The 18,237-nt window shown below is 45.3% G+C and overlaps 1 protein-coding gene across 5 annotated transcripts in view; it reads left to right on the forward strand.

The window, feature by feature from the left end:
* Positions 1–1,275: 1,275 nt before the first annotated feature.
* The window catches only part of TMEM86A (transmembrane protein 86A), a 48,344-nt gene continuing 31,382 nt past the window's right edge, over positions 1,276–18,237 (forward strand). For all 5 annotated transcript variants that reach the window (XR_014523540.1, XR_014523541.1, XR_014523542.1 and 2 more), the window contains exon 1: positions 1,276–1,619. Coding sequence is in view for 1 of the 5 variants with exons in the window: in XM_083494289.1 (XP_083350415.1) it covers positions 1,599–1,619 (21 nt within the window). In the remaining 4 variants the exon portion in view is untranslated. The remainder of the gene's footprint in view (positions 1,620–18,237) is intronic.

Below are 18,237 nucleotides of genomic sequence, written 5' to 3' on the forward strand. Positions count from 1 at the left end.
GTGTGTTCATGTGAGGAGTAAATGGATGCATGGGCATAGCCAAGAGGGGGGCAGGGAGGGGCAGCGGCCCCACCATCAATAAAAATAAATAAAAGTACATAGCTAACTGAGGTTCTGCCACCACCCAACAAAAGACCTGCCCTCCCAACAAAAGGCCTGCCCCTCCCCGCAAAAAAAACCTGGCTACGTCCATGAATGGAAGTAGGGATAATGTCGCTAGGTACCGCCCATCAAAATGTCACCACCACCCTGCAAAAAATGTGATAATGAGCTTCAACAAACTAATAACTGTGGATATATAAAGGGTTATTACTTAGCTAATTTTCCAAAGTAAGAGAAAATCTGTATGAAATGTCAAAAGAAAGAAGAAAAAGTAAAAGATGGCCTTCTGATGCTGACAGTGCAAAAAACTTGTGTGCCTGAGCAGCACTGATTTCACAATAAACCTCCACCTGGAAGCACCCTCTGTTGTAACCAATGCCAGAAACTTAGAGCTATCAATCACAACAGAGTTGCTGAAACCTAATGCCACAATGAATCTGTGAGTCTTGAAGATGCCAGATATGAATTCATATCAGGAGATGAATGCAAACAAAGCAGATAGCTATACACACCTAGAACAATCTGGATACTACAACTCAGCACAGGACCATAGCACATGCATGATTATGATTTATTGGAAGCAATTCTGAGTTCAATAGGACAAACTCTTCAGAACGCATGCGTAGGGTTACAGCTTTAATACAGCACTTGCTATGTGACATGTTGCACCATTCCTAAATGTATTTCCAGTACTGGGTCAGATGAAAGCATAAGAAGCAAACAATTAGTAGATTATGGAAATTGTCAGGGGAAATGTGCAATTGTAACGCCAACTTTCTGAAATTTAATTTGGGAGCGAGCTCCTCGATCTCAGAGGAGCGTGAGTAAACATGATGAGTTGGAAAATAAAGATGGGGAGACAAAATATTATTCTCTCTCTGCCCCCAAGTTTATCCTAGGATTTAGTACGGATACGTACTAAACAGCATACAGATAGGCGCCGTTCCATCGTGACCCTCACTCGTGGATCAGACCTCAGTGACTGTTGCATTTTCCAAACTCGTAGATTGACTTTTCTTCCCACAGCCTGTCACCTGCTTGTTCTGTTGCTGATTTTGTCATGGTACTCGCCAACTTTGGATAAATTTAGGACATACGCTGCCGTTGAAGGGACGATGGGAGAAATTTGGAGCCAGTGAAAAAGAAAGTCGATTTTGCTGGGTATGTGTGAGAGAGAGGGGGGGGGGGGAGAGGCGGGTTTCACATAGGGACAGCCCCCTGCCCGGGGTCTGCTCACCAGCAAGTTATCTCTCCGGAGGAGGGGAGGGAACGCGCACGCTGAGGTACCGCCCCCAGCTCCCTTCTCTCCGCGCATTCGCTCCAGCCATTGTGACGTCACTGCGTTCTAAAAAAGAACCGAGAAAACAATCTGCATTGAGAGAAATAGATACAGTCCGGGTCCTATTTAAAGGGGAAGCTCTGGGCACCCCGGAGTCAGATCCAGCTTTATAAACAAAGGCGAAGGAAGGATTGCGGGAGAAGCCTCCTCAGCAAATATGGTGTCGCCGGTGACAGTGGTGAGTTCCAACAGCCAGCTTTTTGGTAACTGCAAGGCGGGTGGGGAGAGCAAAGGGGGACGACACACACACACACGCAAGTATAAAATCAAGTGTCAAGATTGCAATAATTGCTGCCTCGGGAAGCGAGCCCTGCAGATCCGCGGCTGACGACTTCACAATCGCTTCGGGGTTTTTATTTGGACAGGTAGCCGCTGCCAGAGAGCATCTGACCTACGCTGGGAATCCTGTCCCCATCATCTGTGCCGGCTCCTAGAGTAGTCCCCCGCCACCCCGTAGTACTTCCATCTCCTTGCCCTTTTTCTTTTTTACTCTCTCCTCCCGCCTCCCTCCGTTGCTGGTAGCAAAATGTGGCTGTGATGGCGGTGGAAGAAGGGGGGGGGGTAGAGATTGGAAAGGGGGAAGAGAGACATCATGACCGGATCGGTCGTTGCTTTACATAGCAAGCGGTGTGGGGGCGTGGGGAAGAGGTGGAAACCCTGCCAAAAGTCAATAGGATGAAAACATTGGGCATGTGACTAGGAAGCGTGACTTTGTTGATTTCTCTCCTTGGGGCTTGCCGGCAAGGCACCGTCTGATTGATGGAGAAGATTGCGGGTGGGAGGGATTCCAGTTCACCTCCCCCTTTCTCTGGCGCTTTCCCCCCTCGCCGCCCCCCCTCGACTTGCTTTGCTCCGGAATTGCTGGAGGATGGCACCATGCTGCCAATCTGCCTGCCTGTGTGTACTTGCATGGCCCATATATATGCGCGTGTGTAAGGCATGTGCCATTCCCATTACGGATTTCTGATCCCCGGGTGGGTGCCCTCTGGGATCGAGGAACAACAGTGCAGAGAAATCAGCAAGCTTTATTTTTGCTTCTCCCCGCCCCCTGCCCACTCCGCAGCTAATAAACATCTTTGTCCGAATGCCATTTAGACTGCTGAAGATGTTTTGAAAATAAAATAAAAATAGGTAAATCTATAGGTATATCTAAATCTTTCTCTCTACATGTGTGTGTGTGTGTGTGTGTGTATATGTAGCAGAATTTTAATCTGGAATGAACACAGCTATGACTGATTGATAGATAGGTTGCTGAAGCAGAGTGATGTAGTCAAAAGCATGCTAGAAGGACGCAGGAGACCTGGGTTCAAATCCATTGCTATCCATGATGCTTACTGGATTTCTAGTACACCAAGCTGTTGTGAGGATAAAATAGGATAATCCTTTGCAGCGCTATTATTCTAGGAAAAAAAGGTGCAGGAGCTCACCATGAACACCTCCCTTGTTCTCTTATAATGGCAATAGTGCCCACCATGTGTGTAGCCAAGGCAGGGGCAGCTGCTCCCCTCGAATCAATAAAAATCAATAAAAATATATAGCAAACTGAGGTTCTGCCCCCCCCAAATCCTGGCTACGCCCATGGTACCCACCTGGAGCAGAGTTCCATTGAGTTCCAGCTGAAAAACCCCCTGATCCTAGGTAGGAACATAGGAAGCATCAAGAGCAGTATTTCCTACACTGACCACCAGCATCTCTCCAAGGTGTTAGGCAAGAGCCTCTCCCAGCCTTACCTGGGACCTTCTGCATGCATCCATCTAGTTTGTCTGTCCTAACCGCAATACGGGACATGGGTGGCGCTGTGGGTTAAACCACAGAACCTAGGACTTGCCGATCAGAAGGTTGGCAGTTCGAATCCCTGTGACGGGGTGAGCTCCCGTTGCCCAGCCCCTGCTCCTGCCAACCTAGCAGTTCAAAAGCACATCAAAGTGCAAGTAGATAAATAGGTACCACTCTGGCGGGAAGGTAAACGGCGTTTCCGTGCGCTGCTCTGGTTCGCCAGAAGCAGCTTTGTCATGCTGGCCACATGACCTGGAAGCTGTACGCCGGCTGCCTCGGCCAATAAAGCGAGATGAGCGCCGCAACCCCAGAGTCTGTTGGGAAACTGCCAGGGAGATAGTGTCCATCATGAGCCCCCAAGCTGGAGTTCTGGACGTCCATCGGCCTCCCGTACTCACGCAGATCCAACAGTTAGGGGCACAAAGCCTTTGGAAATTCCTGGCATCATTCCTAGGCTGGTGCACCCTCTTTATCAGCAGAAACGCAGCCGAAAGCTTGCATCACAGAAGAGCAGAAGAGCATAATTTACAGACTTTATTTAGCGTTTAACAGAACAAAAGAAAACACGTCCATTCTGTCAGCGTGTCTGAGCCGACTGACAAAAACGAAAGGAAAAAACAGCAAGCATAAACATCCTGTGAATAGGACATGCGCAGACTCTGTTGCTTACAAAAGCCTGCTCCCTTTTAAGGTGGAACGGAAATATCCTAACATCCTCCCCCTTTCCGTGTAACCTGTTGTACCTGTGGTTCACCCAATTGCAACCTTTGTACATAAACCTTAAGTTGTTCTTTGTTAACAACCTTAGACAACAGATCAGCAGGAATTTCATTTCCTGCCATGTAGGACACCTGAATCAGTCCTTTCTGAATACACTCTCTTGCACGATGTAGCTTAATCTGCAAGTACTTGGTTCTCTGCTTGCAACTCTCGGAGTTCAGCAAAGCCAAACACGATCTATTGTCTTGATACACTTGTATAGGACATTTCACAGAAACTCTGATGTCCTTAAACAGTTGCATCAACCATTCACAATCCATGAGTGAAAATGACAGAGCATTGAGTTCTGCTTCACAGGAACTTAGGCTCACTGTTGTCTGCTTCTTGCACAACCAGTCAAACAGGCAGTGGTTGTACATGTAGCACACACCAGAAGTGCTTGTACCATCCGTGGTGTCACTTCCAAAACTAGCATCTGCAAAGATTTCAAGACCTCCAGTCTTTTGACTGGTGAACCTCAGCCTGTAGTGCATAGTCCCTTTCAAATAGCGGGCTATGCGCTTCAGAGCTTTCCAATCCTGAACCGTAGGATTGTTGGCATGTCTGCTAAGCAGATTACAGCTTACAGCTATGTCAGGTCTTGAACATCTGGCAATGAAATTCAGCTTGCCTAGAATGCATCTGTACAGCGTTGTGTCAGAAAACGCTTCAGCAGTACTGTCTACCTGGTAACCTGTCACCATCGGTGTGTCTGCTGGGTTTGCATCAACCAAATTCAACCTGGTTAATACATCAGCAATTTTCTGTGTTTGGTGTACCAGAAAATTACCTGCTTGGTCCTTCTCCACCTGCAGAGAAAGATAGTTGGATACCTCACCAAGATCCTTCATGTCAAAGTGCTCCTTCAGTTGAGCTAGGGTGCTTTGATAAAAAGCCTGATTCTTCCAAAACATCAGAAGATCATCAACAAAACATAAACAATACAGTTTGTTTTGCCCCTCCTCCTTGACAAACACACATGGATCAGCTTTGCCCTGGTGAAAACCTAGAGAAAGCAATGTCTCAGTGAGTTTTGTGTTCCAACACCTGGCACTCTGCTTAAGACCATATAAGGATTTCCGCAGTTTACAGACCATACCCTTCTGTATCTCCATCCCATCAGGTGGAAGCATGAACAGCTCCTCCCCCAAAATCCCGTACAAAAAAGCTGTATTAATGTCGTGGTGGGAAACATGCAGTTTCTCCTCCGCAGCGATCTTGAGCATCAGCCGAATGCTCTCATATTTGACTGTGGGAGAGTAGGTCTCGTGGTAATCCTGTCCTGGTACCTGTGAAAAACCTCTGGCAACCAATCTGGCTTTGTGTCTGACTACCTTGCCATTCTGGTCTGTCTTGGCCTTGAAGACCCATTTGCTGCCAACCAGTCTCATTCCTGGGACTACCGGTACCAGTTCCCAAGTTTGGTTCCTGTTCAAGGAATCAACTTCAGCCTTCATGGCATTAAGCCAAGGCTCAGCATCTTTAGAGGTTAACTCCTGAACCTCTTTGAAGCTTGAAGGTTCCCATACCTTCTCTGAGCTACTAAGAACAGCAGTTGCTGTCTTAGCAAACTCATCAGCATACCTCTTTGGAGGTCTGCCCTTGGTCGCCCTTTCAGACCTACGTACTAGACGCAAGTCTTCTGGACTCATCTCCTCTTTCTTAGGAGAAAAGTGACCAATGGTGAACAGTGGTTCTTCCAGTTCATTGTCAGACGCATCAGATGGTCTGACTGAGGCCTTTGCGCTCTGGTAGTCTGCTGTGTCATCACTTTCACTGACATCAGCAGCAGCGCCGCCCACTGAACTGGAATCCGAACTCTGATCATCATCATCATCATCATCCTCATCATCATCCTCATCCTCATCATCAGCAGCAGCTTCCTCAGCTTTAGCTGCTTGCTTGACATCACCTTCATCCTCTTCTGGGTAACACTGGAAAATTCCCACATTTTCCCCCCACTTAGGATTGTACTCAACACTCCTTGTGAACTTAATGGACTTAGAGTCAGTCATCCATACCCTGTATGCACCTTTTTCGTACCCCATGAACAAACCATGTGCCCCACGCTTCCCAAGCTTGTTGGTTTGTTGTGTGCGTACCCACATGTCCGAACCAAAGATTCTCATGTGTTTGGTGTTGGGTTTCTTGCCAAACATCTTCTCATAGGGGGTACAACCAATGGGTGATGACAATCTGCGATTAAAAGAATAAACAAAATTCCCCAAAGCTTCCCCCCAAAACTTATCAGGGAGATTGGCATCATGCAACAAGGTTTTGATTCCTTGCAGCAATGTTTGATTTGCTCTCTCCGCAAGCCCATTCATCCATGGCGATCTGGGCGTTGACATGTCATGCTGGATTCCCTTCTCAGTCAGGAAAGCTTCAAACTGCTGAGAAGTAAACTCCCCGCCCCGATCAGTAAATAAACAAGAAATACGTTTACCGTGCACATTTTCCAACCAAGCACAGAATTCCTTAAACTTCGGAAACGCTTGTGATTTCTGTTCGAGCAAATACACATGAATGTACCTGGAAAAAGAATCAATCAGAATCATGAAGTACCTTGCTCCTCCTATAGAGGGCGCTAGTGGCCCTACCAGGTCTGCATGCACTAGCTGGTAGGGTTTGGAAGCCTGCCTGCTAGACTCCTTGCTCTGCACAAGATACACATTTCTCTGCACAAGATACACATTTCATGTGAAATTTACAGGGTTTGATGTTCAAACCCTCAACCACTTCTGGCATCTTGGCCAGTGCCTTCCAAGAGAGGTGACAAAACCTTCGATGCGCATCATGAATGCAACCTGCATGAAGAACTTTGTTAGTTTGTGCAACACAACAAGAATCAGCATTAGATACAACAGCAGTGTCATCATAAGTTATATGGAACAAACCATCCATAAACTTTGCATGCAAATAGTCCTCTTTGCCTTTACTGATGACACAGACGCTCCTCTTGAAGGAAATCTGAAAACCACGCCCAGTAAGCTGTGGTACGCTCAACAAGTTGCTTGCAGCGCCTGGAACATATAGTACACCACTGATGGTTGTGTGCAAACTTGCAAGTTTCACAGTCCCTTCTCCTGCAATTTGCAACGTCCTTCCATCAGCCAGGTGGATCTCACCTTCCTGAGGCTTGAAGGAGATAAAGAGATGCCTGTCCTTGGAAACGTGGCGGCTGGCACCTGAGTCCACAATAAACCTGCCTTTGGCTGTTGGAGCAGTCCTTACAGCAAGCAAACCCTTGTTTTGCACTGGTGTGGGCTTTTGCAGCTTGCCCCCCTGCTGCTCCTGGCCAGCAGACTTGCCTTTAGCCTTTGGTGAAGCTGTGCCAGCAAGCAAAACCTTGCTTTCCACTGACGTGGGCTTTTGCAGCTCGCCCCCCTGCTTCTGGCCATCTGCAGACGTGCCTTTAGCCTTTGGTGAAGCTGTGCCAGTAAACAATGCTTTGTTTTTCCCTGGCGCAGGCTCTTCACCCTCCCTCTGCTCCTGGCCATCTGCAGGTGTCTGCCTGTGGCTCTGTTTACCTTTGCCTTTCCGGCCTCTGCAAAGGCGATGGCCTTGGTTCCCATGAGAAACAGAGCTCTCAGCTGCCGACTCCTTGGCTCCCTCTGGAGGCTGGAATGCTGCCTGGGACGACGTGACGGTCAGCTCCCCCTGCAGCTTGCAACTGGTGCCCTCAGCATCCCTGCATTCATTCGCATTCTGGGAAACAGCTAGGACCTCCGATGCAGTCAAACTCTGGGCTGGGATTATTGGCTTGTGAGCTTTTTTTAAAGCAGACCACATTGCACGTGCAGTGGTGTTGCCAGCCAGCGTCTTAATTTCCTCAAGAGATACGGATAGGACTATTATGTCAATCGCTTTCGAATTCTGGCCTTTCCATCTCTCTGTCAGAGGAACTGGGGGGGCTTCAGAAACAACATGCCACACCCCAAACTGACGCAGTAAACTCTCACACCATTTTGCCCAGGGTTCATAATTCTGCCCATCCAACTTAAGGGACTGAGCATCTCCAGAAGCTTGGAAAAACTCCATTTCAGCTTTTGGCTGTAGCCGTGAGTCTTCTATGCCTTCAAAAGACTCCTTATCTTGGCAGCCCATTAATCACGAACTCTTTGGCTCGGCTCCCAGGCCAATTAAGCCTTGCCGGAGTTCAAAGGCTCTTTGCCGAGGTATAACAGAAAAAGCGTCCGTCCCTTTCGCTTTTCCCCCCTTCATACCTCTTACGCAGTCTGTTGCAGCTTTACTCTCCTGTAGGTGCTGTGAATCTGGGCCCGAAACCTTGGTGTTGGGAAACTGCCAGGGAGATAGTGTCCATCATGAGCCCCCAAGCTGGAGTTCTGGACGTCCATCGGCCTCCCGTACTCACGCAGATCCAACAGTTAGGGGCACAAAGCCTTTGGAAATTCCTGGCATCATTCCTAGGCTGGTGCACCCTCTTTATCAGCAGAAACGCAGCCGAAAGCTTGCATCACAGAAGAGCAGAAGAGCATAATTTACAGACTTTATTTAGCGTTTAACAGAACAAAAGAAAACACGTCCATTCTGTCAGCGTGTCTGAGCCGACTGACAAAAACGAAAGGAAAAAACAGCAAGCATAAACATCCTGTGAATAGGACATGCGCAGACTCTGTTGCTTACAAAAGCCTGCTCCCTTTTAAGGTGGAACGGAAATATCCTAACAGAGTCGTCCACGACTGGACCTAATGGTCAGGGGTCCCTTTACCTTTACCTAACTGCAATACAACAGGCATTTCATTCCAAATGAAATTAAAACAGGTATTGTAGTGACTTCACTCATTGGGCACTTGAGGATGTGTGCTGTTGTGGCGAGAGCAGACTTTCCCAACCCTGGATCACCAGATGTTGTGGGACTACAACTCCCATCATCCATGACCAGCAGGGGAATGATGGAAATAGTAGTCCAACAACATCTGGGAGCACAAGGTTGAGAAAGGCTGAGCTAGAGTGTTGGGCCTTGGCAGACCAGGGTTCAATTCTCTGCTTAGCCACGAAGTTCACTGGCTTGATATTGGGCCAGTCACTGCCCTTCAGACCAGCCTACCTCACAGGGGGTTGCCCTGAGGATAAAATGAGAGCAGGAGAGCCATGTACACTTCCTTGAGGTTCTTGGAGGAAAAGTGGGATAGGAATGAAATAAAATTGTGATTAATACCTTCTTCAAAGTCACGTGCCTCACTTTCTGATCTTGATGCTCTTTAATTCCAGATGAGTGGTTTGGAGGTCAGCAGGGAAATGTTCTCCGCGTGTGAAAAGAGACTTTATTTTTATTACTTTATATATTCAAGGGCTGATCTTTGCCACAAAAGCAGGTTGTGGGGCTGAGATCTGGTGAAGTTACTGCATGGGGTTCCACAGGGATAATATTTATCTCTGCAAAGAAACAAAGTGTTACCTCTTTGTCCTTGGGTACTGGTAAGAAGACCGAAAGATAATGTCATTTTCATGTTACCTTGATTAATTTAATTATAAGACTCAGTGATTATCATCTGCATTACTTTTATACCAGGAGGACAAAAGTGACAAATTTAAAATTTAGGAAGATTTTGAAAATTAGGAAAGTATTTTTACTGTTGGGATAGTGTAACATATAAGTAAACGTTTTAAGCACAATTTGGTACTTCACTGGAGTATTTCAAGGAAAAGCTGAACATGTGTTTGCCTTAATTATAAGGCATGTTTTGCTCACTTCTGCAGCACATATACAAAAATTGGAACGATACAGAGAAGATAAGGCTATTTATTTATTTATTATGCCGCCCTTTGTCCAAATATCTCAGGGCAGTTCACAATATGTAAATACAAAATGAGAACACAAAATACATAATAAAACAAAAACTAACCAATGACCCCCCCTCCCCCAAAACACATTTAATAGGCCACAAATATTAATCAGCCAAAGGCCTGGTTATAGAGAAACATTTTTGCCTGTTGCCTAAAGAGATGTAATGAAGGCACCAGGCGTGACTCTCTGGAGAGAGCATTTCACAAACGAGGAGATGCTGTAGAAAAGGCCTGTTCTCATGTTGCCACCCTCCAGACGCCTTGTGAAGGAGGAACACGAGGAAAGGCCTTAGATGATGATCACAGGGTCTGGGTCTGTTCATATGTAGAGGGGTAGTCCTAGTGGTATTGCAGTCCTTAAATGAACTTTTGTTGTTGTACAAACTGAAGCACATACATAGCTCATACTTTAACGTTCCCCCCCCATTCAGCACTGCCAAAACCTGATACTATGAAAATCATGGGCCAGACTGCTGACTGGCCCCTTTAATTGGGTTTGTTTTAAAGGGAAAGATAAATAGACAGAACCCGTCCTGTATTATGAAACTGTATTATGAAATTGGGAACCCTAACCAGATCCTTCTGGCTAGTTTAATGCCCTCTATTCCGTCTGTGTATTGGAAGGAGATAATACTTTTTCTTTAACTGAATACACGGTGATGTTTTTTAATGTGGGAATGAAGTGAAATGCAGCCTATTTTACTGGTGAAGCTTCAGGCCAAGATTTGGCCCTTGTGAGCCTGAAAAGCCTTTTCTGTGTCTTTACCTCATTGCCAATCTTCTTTTAGAACCAATAGAACATTGTGCCAAAAAAATACTGTCTGATAAAGGAAAGGTACAGATTATCTCTATTTGACCTTTCACCTGCCTGAAGCAGCTTGAATTCTTTTTTCTCTTTTCCTCTGGACATGAAACACCTGGTTATAAAACATTCTATTCTCTGAACATGACTTATGTAGGCTGGAACTGGAGTTTTTTGCAGGTAGATTTTTGTGGCCGTCTTAGGTATCTATTCTTGTCCCTCATTTTTTCTTCTGTTAGATCTCTTGCTCCTTTTACTGACCAACTTTTAGACCACAAAGACATTTACTAGCTACAGAGCTGGCATCACTGAGCATAAAAGTATGACTTATTTTCGAATAAAGCATGCATAGGACCGCACTGCATATTTTCTGGTAAAACAGATTTGGCAACTGTAATGTCCAAAAGTCCTTGAAGGCTTATTTAATCGTTCATTTTTATTAGGTGTCTGAAAACTGTGCTCAGTACCCCAAATATCTCTAGGGACAGTAGATAGTTAAAATAACTTTTTAGAAAAGCCCTGCTGGAACAATCTAGCCAAACTAAGATACTTCGAAATGTAATGGGACTTACCTCTGGCACTTTGAAAAAAGATAGATATACCTTGTACCATTTTATGAAGACCAGGGTTGCTTTGAGACTTTGAGTCTTGGGAGAGATACTATTTTTATAATATAAAAATACTCTTGATAGTGCTGTATCCTGCCATAGTTCTTTATATCTCAGACCTTGGGCTTTAGTGTGCTGGCACCTGCCCTTCCAATGAACACCAGGCAGGTACCTACACCATTGACATTTAGATACCTGCTTAAAACTCACCTGTTAAGCCTGCTTTCCCCTGAGACATTGTGTTTGTTTTATGGATGTAATTTTCTTGTTGCGTTTATGTGTGAGTATCTGGAGGCGGTTGGAGGATGGATGGAAGCTAACAGATTGAGGTTGAATCCTGACAAGACAGAAGTACTGTTTTGGGGGACAGGGGGAGGGCAGGTGTGGAGGACTCCCTGGTCCTGAATTGGGGAACTGTGCCCCTTCAGGACCAGGTGCACAGCCTGGGAGTCATTCTGGAGGTCCATTCTGTGTCCAGGGCAGCTGTCTACCACCTCCATCTAGTACGCAGGCTGAGACCCTACCTACCAGTCTGTCTCACCAGAGTGGTGCATGCTCTGGTTTTCTCCCACATGGACTACTGCAATGCACTCTACATTGGGGCTACCTTTGAAGGTGGCCCGGAAACTACAATTAATCCAGAATGTGGTAGCTAGACTGGTGACTGGGAGTGGCTGCTGAGACCATATAACACTGATCCTGAAAGACCTACATTGGCTCCCAATATGTTTCCGAGCACAGTTGGTGCTGACCTTTAAAGCCCTAAACGGCCTCGGTCCAGTATACCTGAAGGAGCGTCTCCACACCCATTGTTCAGCCCAAACACTGAGGTCCAGCGCTGAGGTCCTTCTGGCGGTTCCCTCACTGCGAGAAGTGAGGCTACAGGGAACCGGGCAGAGGGCCTTCTTGGTAGTGGCATCTGCCCTGTGGAACGCCCTCCCACCAGATGTCAAGGAAATAAACAACTATCTGACTTTTAGAAGACATCTGAAGGCAGCCCTGTTTAGGGAAGCTTTTAATGTTTGATGTTTTATTGTGTTTTCAATATTCTGTTGGGAGAAGCCCAGAGCAGCTGGGGAGGCCTGGCCAGACGGGTGGGGTATAAGTAATAAATGTTGATGATGCTGTTCATGATTTTTTCTATTAGTGTTGGGTGTATAGAAATGTTTGAAACCAGCTAAATAAATAAAACCCTGGCAATACCTTCCCCCTCTTACTATAGATTTACTCAGAAGTAAGTTCTGTTACAGCAAAGTTCCTGCTTATTTCTGCTGCTCTCCATGGTTGTCCTCACCCCCTTTCTTTCAAAGCAATTTCTTCTGCTGCAATAAGTTTCTGGCTGTTCACAATTTCACAACTGCACTCATAACACCCCCCACAAAAATTACAGAGCAATCATAACTCCCAGCTGCAGAACAGAATGTAATGGAAGATCCAGCACCGGCTACAAAGTGTGTCCTGTACAGAGCAGGAATGCTCATACTGGTGAACAGGAACAACTAATTTCAGGGGCAGATGTAGCTATATAAGAAATGGGAAAAGAGGGAGCTTTCAACTAAAGGGGCAGTGGCCCCCCCAAAGCCATAATGCTTCTTTGCTAATCCACACTGGACAATACATTTATTTTTCAAGACAACAAAATATTCACAAGTTGAGTCCAGAAAAAATGCACATAGACACATTGGAAAGTACTGGAATGCAAGAGTTTGTTATCAGGATTCTCCATACAAATGAAAGTAAACAGGTTTTGTTCATTCTGAGGATCACAGAAACCTTTGTCTGATGGGTTCCTACATTGTAAGAGAAAGTTCAGAGATGCCCATGCCTTCCCACCTATTCTGCTGCACACTTAATGGAAACCTTTGATCTACTGCAGGAGTTTCAGAAAATGCCTGAGGAAGTAGTAAGCTTCAAGGTCCTTTGAGAAGAGCTAGCTTTATTTTATTTAAAATGAAGTAAGTGTGTGTGTGTGTTTGCACATTTGGAGTCTGTAGTTTCAGTTCTCCATGTTCTCTAATTCTCAGTAAGCTGACAGTTCCCCTCCTTCCCCAGCAGACGCTAGTGAGGGTTCCCTGTACAAGAAATGCTGCAGTCAGATCTTAGGCTGATTCTTCTGGCTCAGAGTATCTCCTTTCATGAGAGGCTAGAGGAGCCAGTCAGAGCATTCAGCAGCACTGCAGGGTTTGGAGCCTAAATCACCATGCTTGTTATTTATACAATTGATGTGAATGTGAATGTACCTTTATAGTATTTTTTAAAACAACAACAACAACATGAAAGGCTATTATTATCGTAGACTGTGCAGTTTATGACTAGCAGTGCATTTGAAATGCCCAATTCTGCTATTAGAAGAACTGCATTTTGTAAAAATAAGATGTTTATGCATATTTATGTCATTTCCTTTATTTATCCTTTAATAACATATGCTTTAATTCTTCTAATAATGCAGGAAAGCTAACCACTTTAAATTTCCACTAATTTCAATGGGGGAGATTTTTTCCAGAAGCAATTCTATTCATAGAATCATAGAGTTGTAGAATTGGAAGGGATCCCAAGGGTCATCTAGTCCAGCCCCCTGCAACACATGAATCTCAGCTAAAGCATCCATGACAGATGACCATCCAACCTCTGCTTAACCCCCCCCCCCCAGGAATCAGTCAGTCTACCACCTTCCAAGGGAGTCTGTTCTACTGACAAACAGCTCTTACCAACAGAAAGTTCTTCCTCATGTTTAGTTGGAACCTCCTTTAACTAGAAGAGAGAGCCAGTGTGGTGTAGTGGTTAAGAGCGGTAGTCACGTAATCTGGGTAACCGGGTTCGCGTCTCCGCTCCTCCACATGCAGCTGCTGGGTGACCTTGGGCCAGTCACACTTCTGTGAAGTCTCTCAGCCCCACTCACCTCACAGAGTGTTTGTTGTGGGGGAGGAAGGGAAAGGAGATTGTTAGCCGCTTTGAGACTCCTGAAGGGGAGTGAAAGGCGGGATATCAAATCCAAACTCTTCTTCTTCTTCTTCTTCTTAGAACCCACTGGTTCTGGTTCTCCCCTCTGGAGCAAGAGAAAACAAGCTTGCTCCCTCTTCCATGTGACAAACCTTTAGCTGTTTGAAGATGGCTGTAATATCTCCTCTCAGTCTTCTCTTTCCCAGGCTAAACATATCCAACTCCCTGAACTGTTTTTCGTAAGACACAGTTTCCAGACCCATTATCATATTGATCACTCTCCTTTGCGCATGTTCTAGCTTGTCAATATCCATCTTAAATTGTGGCACCCAGAACACAGGAGTCCAGGCAGAATAGAGCGGTACTATTTCTTCACTTGATCTGGACAATAGACTTCTGTTGATGCAGCCTAGAGTAGCATTAGATTTTTTGTGTTGCTTCATCACACCGTTGACTCATTTTAAGCTTGTGGTCTACTAAGACCCCTAGGTCCTTTTTGCATGTACAGTCGTACCTTGGAAGCAGAATGGAATCCGTTGACTCTTGTACAGTTTTTGCCCATATACTCTCAAATCTGCCTTCCATGCTCTGGGTCATAGATCTCTTCACAAGTGTACACATTCTTTACATATAATGCTACTCCTCTTCTCTTCCTGTTTGGTCTATTCCTTTTGAGCAGGTTGTATACTCCTCAATTTCTACATTCCAGTCATGAGACTCATCCCACTCATCCTACATACCTACTTGGGAATAAGTCCCACTGGGCTCAATACTTCTGAGTCAGCATGCGTTGGATTGCACTGTTAAGCATGTGGTTTGTTGCAATAGCAGTTACAAATAGGATTAGATTAGCATGGAGTCTAATTACTTCTGTGCTATACTCAGTCAAAATTGAAGGATATGTGGATCATTGCTCCCTGGCATTAATAACTAAAGATACATCCTGCAGTGTAATCTATATATTCTTTCTAACTGTTTATAGCTGGGATGGAGAACCCAAGGCACTCTGAATGTTGTTACCTGCAGCCCCCATCATCCCTCACCAGTGACTATGTCAGCTGGGATGGATAGAAGTTGGGAGTCGGACAACATCTGGAAGACCACAGGTTCCCCATCCCTGCTCTCATTAGCTCTCATTTATGCTACAAAAATCTGCAGGCTATTTCTGGCAGGTGTGCAAGTTAAAGTGCAAAGAGATACTGTAATTTGTCTCCATAACTTTCCTTCCCCGGGGGTGGGGTGGGCGGGGGGGGGGGAGATTTGGGTTTGTTTCGCTGCAAGCAAACCATGAAGAGTTACCAAGCCTTGTTCTTGACTTGCTGCTCATGATTTGTTGGGGGAAATTTGTTGGGGGAAAAGAAATAATGAGCCGGGTTCAGATATCACATGGTGCCAGACCACCGCATTGAGTTGGACTAGATGCCCCTTTGGGGACCCTCCATCTCCACAATTCTATGATTCTGTGTTTCCCAGCAGTGCTTCAGCATCGAGGCAGGAGCAAAGCACCCTCAATTTCAGAATGCACCAGAATACTGCAAATTCACATTTAACCACAGTTAATTTGACCGAAGGTTTAATGTGATGTGCAAATGAGGCCACTGAGTGACAAACAAAAGATGAAATGTGAAAGGAGTTCTGGTGTCATAGCACCCTGCAAGTATCAGGCATTGATTACTACCCAGAGATTTCAAAACCATCAACTAGCCTTTATTGGTGTTGACACTAAATCCATATCTGTTTTTGGTGCATTATGCTGCTTGCTTTTTAGATGATTTCCTTTCAGTGAAAAAGATGGAAGGAAAGTAGATTTCCTTTGAGAGAGGGTTTCTGAAATTCCTTGGGACACAGATTGGGAACAAAGCTGCCCAAAGGCCCCTCTGCTAGAAAGCAGAAAGCAAGGCATCACCACTCAAAGGACACTGGAGAACATCTTTTTAGTGAATATTTGATGCTTAATTCTATCCTTTCTCAGTAGGCACTGCCTTAAGGTTTCATCACCAGCTGAGTGGCACTGAAAAGGGATTACCCTGCCGGCCTAACCACTTTGTGAAAGGAACTTTTGCTGAAAACAACTGTCCCTTCATATTGTCCTGCTGCTAATTCAGGGGACATGGCTTTAGCTGATTGTAACTAGGGCAGATTTGTTTTTTGTTTGCAAAAATACATCAGTGCTGCTTCTGCTGCAGTAGGGCAACAGTGTGTTGACACCAAAGAGCTGGCATTTCTACCTGTTATTCCATGGCTAAAGGTGGTGGAATAGTTGGCACACAGGAATGGCTAGTTGGCCTGAGAAAGGAGGTGTGATCTTGTTTAGGTCATCTTATGATGCTTATCTACCTGTTACAAAGCACACTGCTTCTCCCATGGTTCTTAGTTTAACTTAAGAGGGGAAAAATACTCTGAAGAATATGGGAACATGTACGTGATGTCCCTAAGTAAAGGGAGTTGAGTGAGAACATAGGCCATTCATCAAGGCCAAAAATGTTGGTTTTTTACTCCCAGCTACTCCAACCCAAAGCAGCTCTCGGTGGTTTCAGGCAGAGATCTTCCCCAGCCTTATTTTATTTAATTTATTCTATTTCCTTTACATTCCACCTTCTCCAAGGAGTTCAAGGTGATGGCATACATGGTTCTCTTCCTCCCCCATTTCATCCTCACAACAAACCTGAGAGGTAGGTTAGGCAGTGGCTGGCTTAAGGTCATCCAGTGAGTTTCATGACTGAGGGGGGATTTGAACCCTGGTCTCCTGGGTCCTAGTCTGACACACTAACCACTACACCACACAGGCTCCTGCTATCTGAGCCTCTTCACCTGGAGCACCCAAGGTTGTGGAGCCCGGGATCTTGCACATATAAAACATGTGCTGATCTAGGGGGAGACAGCTATGGCAGTTGTACCTTCCCTGCCTCAGCAGAACTAATGGCGGCTTCATGCTGTTGCTAAGGCTGTTTATAGGCTAAATCATTAAAGCACATTCAAGTGCACATTCTTCCCCTCAGAGAATTCTGGGTAATGTAGTTTACCCCTCACAAAGTTACAACTCCCAGCGATCCTTAACAACTGGGCCGGCCCAAAGCTGAGGCATTGGATGGCAGGACCCACAGGGCAGATCCTGATGTAGATATTTATCCCCCACCCCTTATTCCTGGTGATCTTCACTCCTTCCCTGGGAGGAAGGGGAGTGCCATTTTGTGGTTCGCCTCAGGTGTCAAAATGTCTTGGGCCAGCCCTGGTTCACAAATGGCAGTGCCCTGAATTCTTGGGGAGAGAATGCACTTCAAATGTGTGTTATAGTGTGTACATAGCCTTAGGCTGGGGAAGGGGACAAGGGAAATCAAGGTTAAACTTCCTCTCCCAGAGAGTGCTACTTTGCTGATCCTCAAAGCAGCCACATGGGTTTGCAATTTAGTAAGAAAACAAACAAAGCAAGCTCACAGGAAATCTTAATCATGGCTCTTCTGTGTCCCACCTAATTTGGCCCTGCAAAACTGCTTAAGCGCAGATGTGCCATCATTGCCCTTGTCAGAATCACAGAACTTTGTTTTTCTTCCTGGAATTGACCAAAGTAGAAAGTATGTTATAAGTTAATTGACACAAGAGATATTTGTGCTACAGGTCAACCATAGTCTTGGAACCCTATAACATCTTAAGGGTTCTTGGAGTCATTCAGGTTTTGCATGCCAACTGCGTATCCTGTGCAACTGTATATTAGAGCCCCAGCACTTTTGGTGTTATTTTAATTTTAAAGGAAAACAACTTTGAGAGGAGATAATTTGGAGTAGTTGAGCAGTTGGGTTCTAAGTGATCTCAAACACATGCTTATAATATTAGAAGATCATTCAATGTGTGACTTCAGGGTTAATTCTGATATATAATTCTTATATCTCACTGATAGTATATAAACACTACTTGAAAAGCTCACTTTAAAAAAACCTCTCTAACAGAATAAGTAACAATCAGTAAGCCAACTAACCAAGAGGGTGGTGGAGGAGGACTTGCTTAGTAACCAGGCAGAGTGACATGATGTTCATTGAGCTAGCACATGCTCTGGTTGGCTGTGTAGTTCTGAAGAGGTTTTTCCTCTGTATGCTTGGTTGTAT

Source organism: Podarcis liolepis (genome assembly GCF_965112155.1).
Source record: "Podarcis liolepis genome assembly, chromosome: 1".
Lineage (NCBI taxonomy): Eukaryota > Metazoa > Chordata > Lepidosauria > Squamata > Lacertidae > Podarcis > Podarcis liolepis.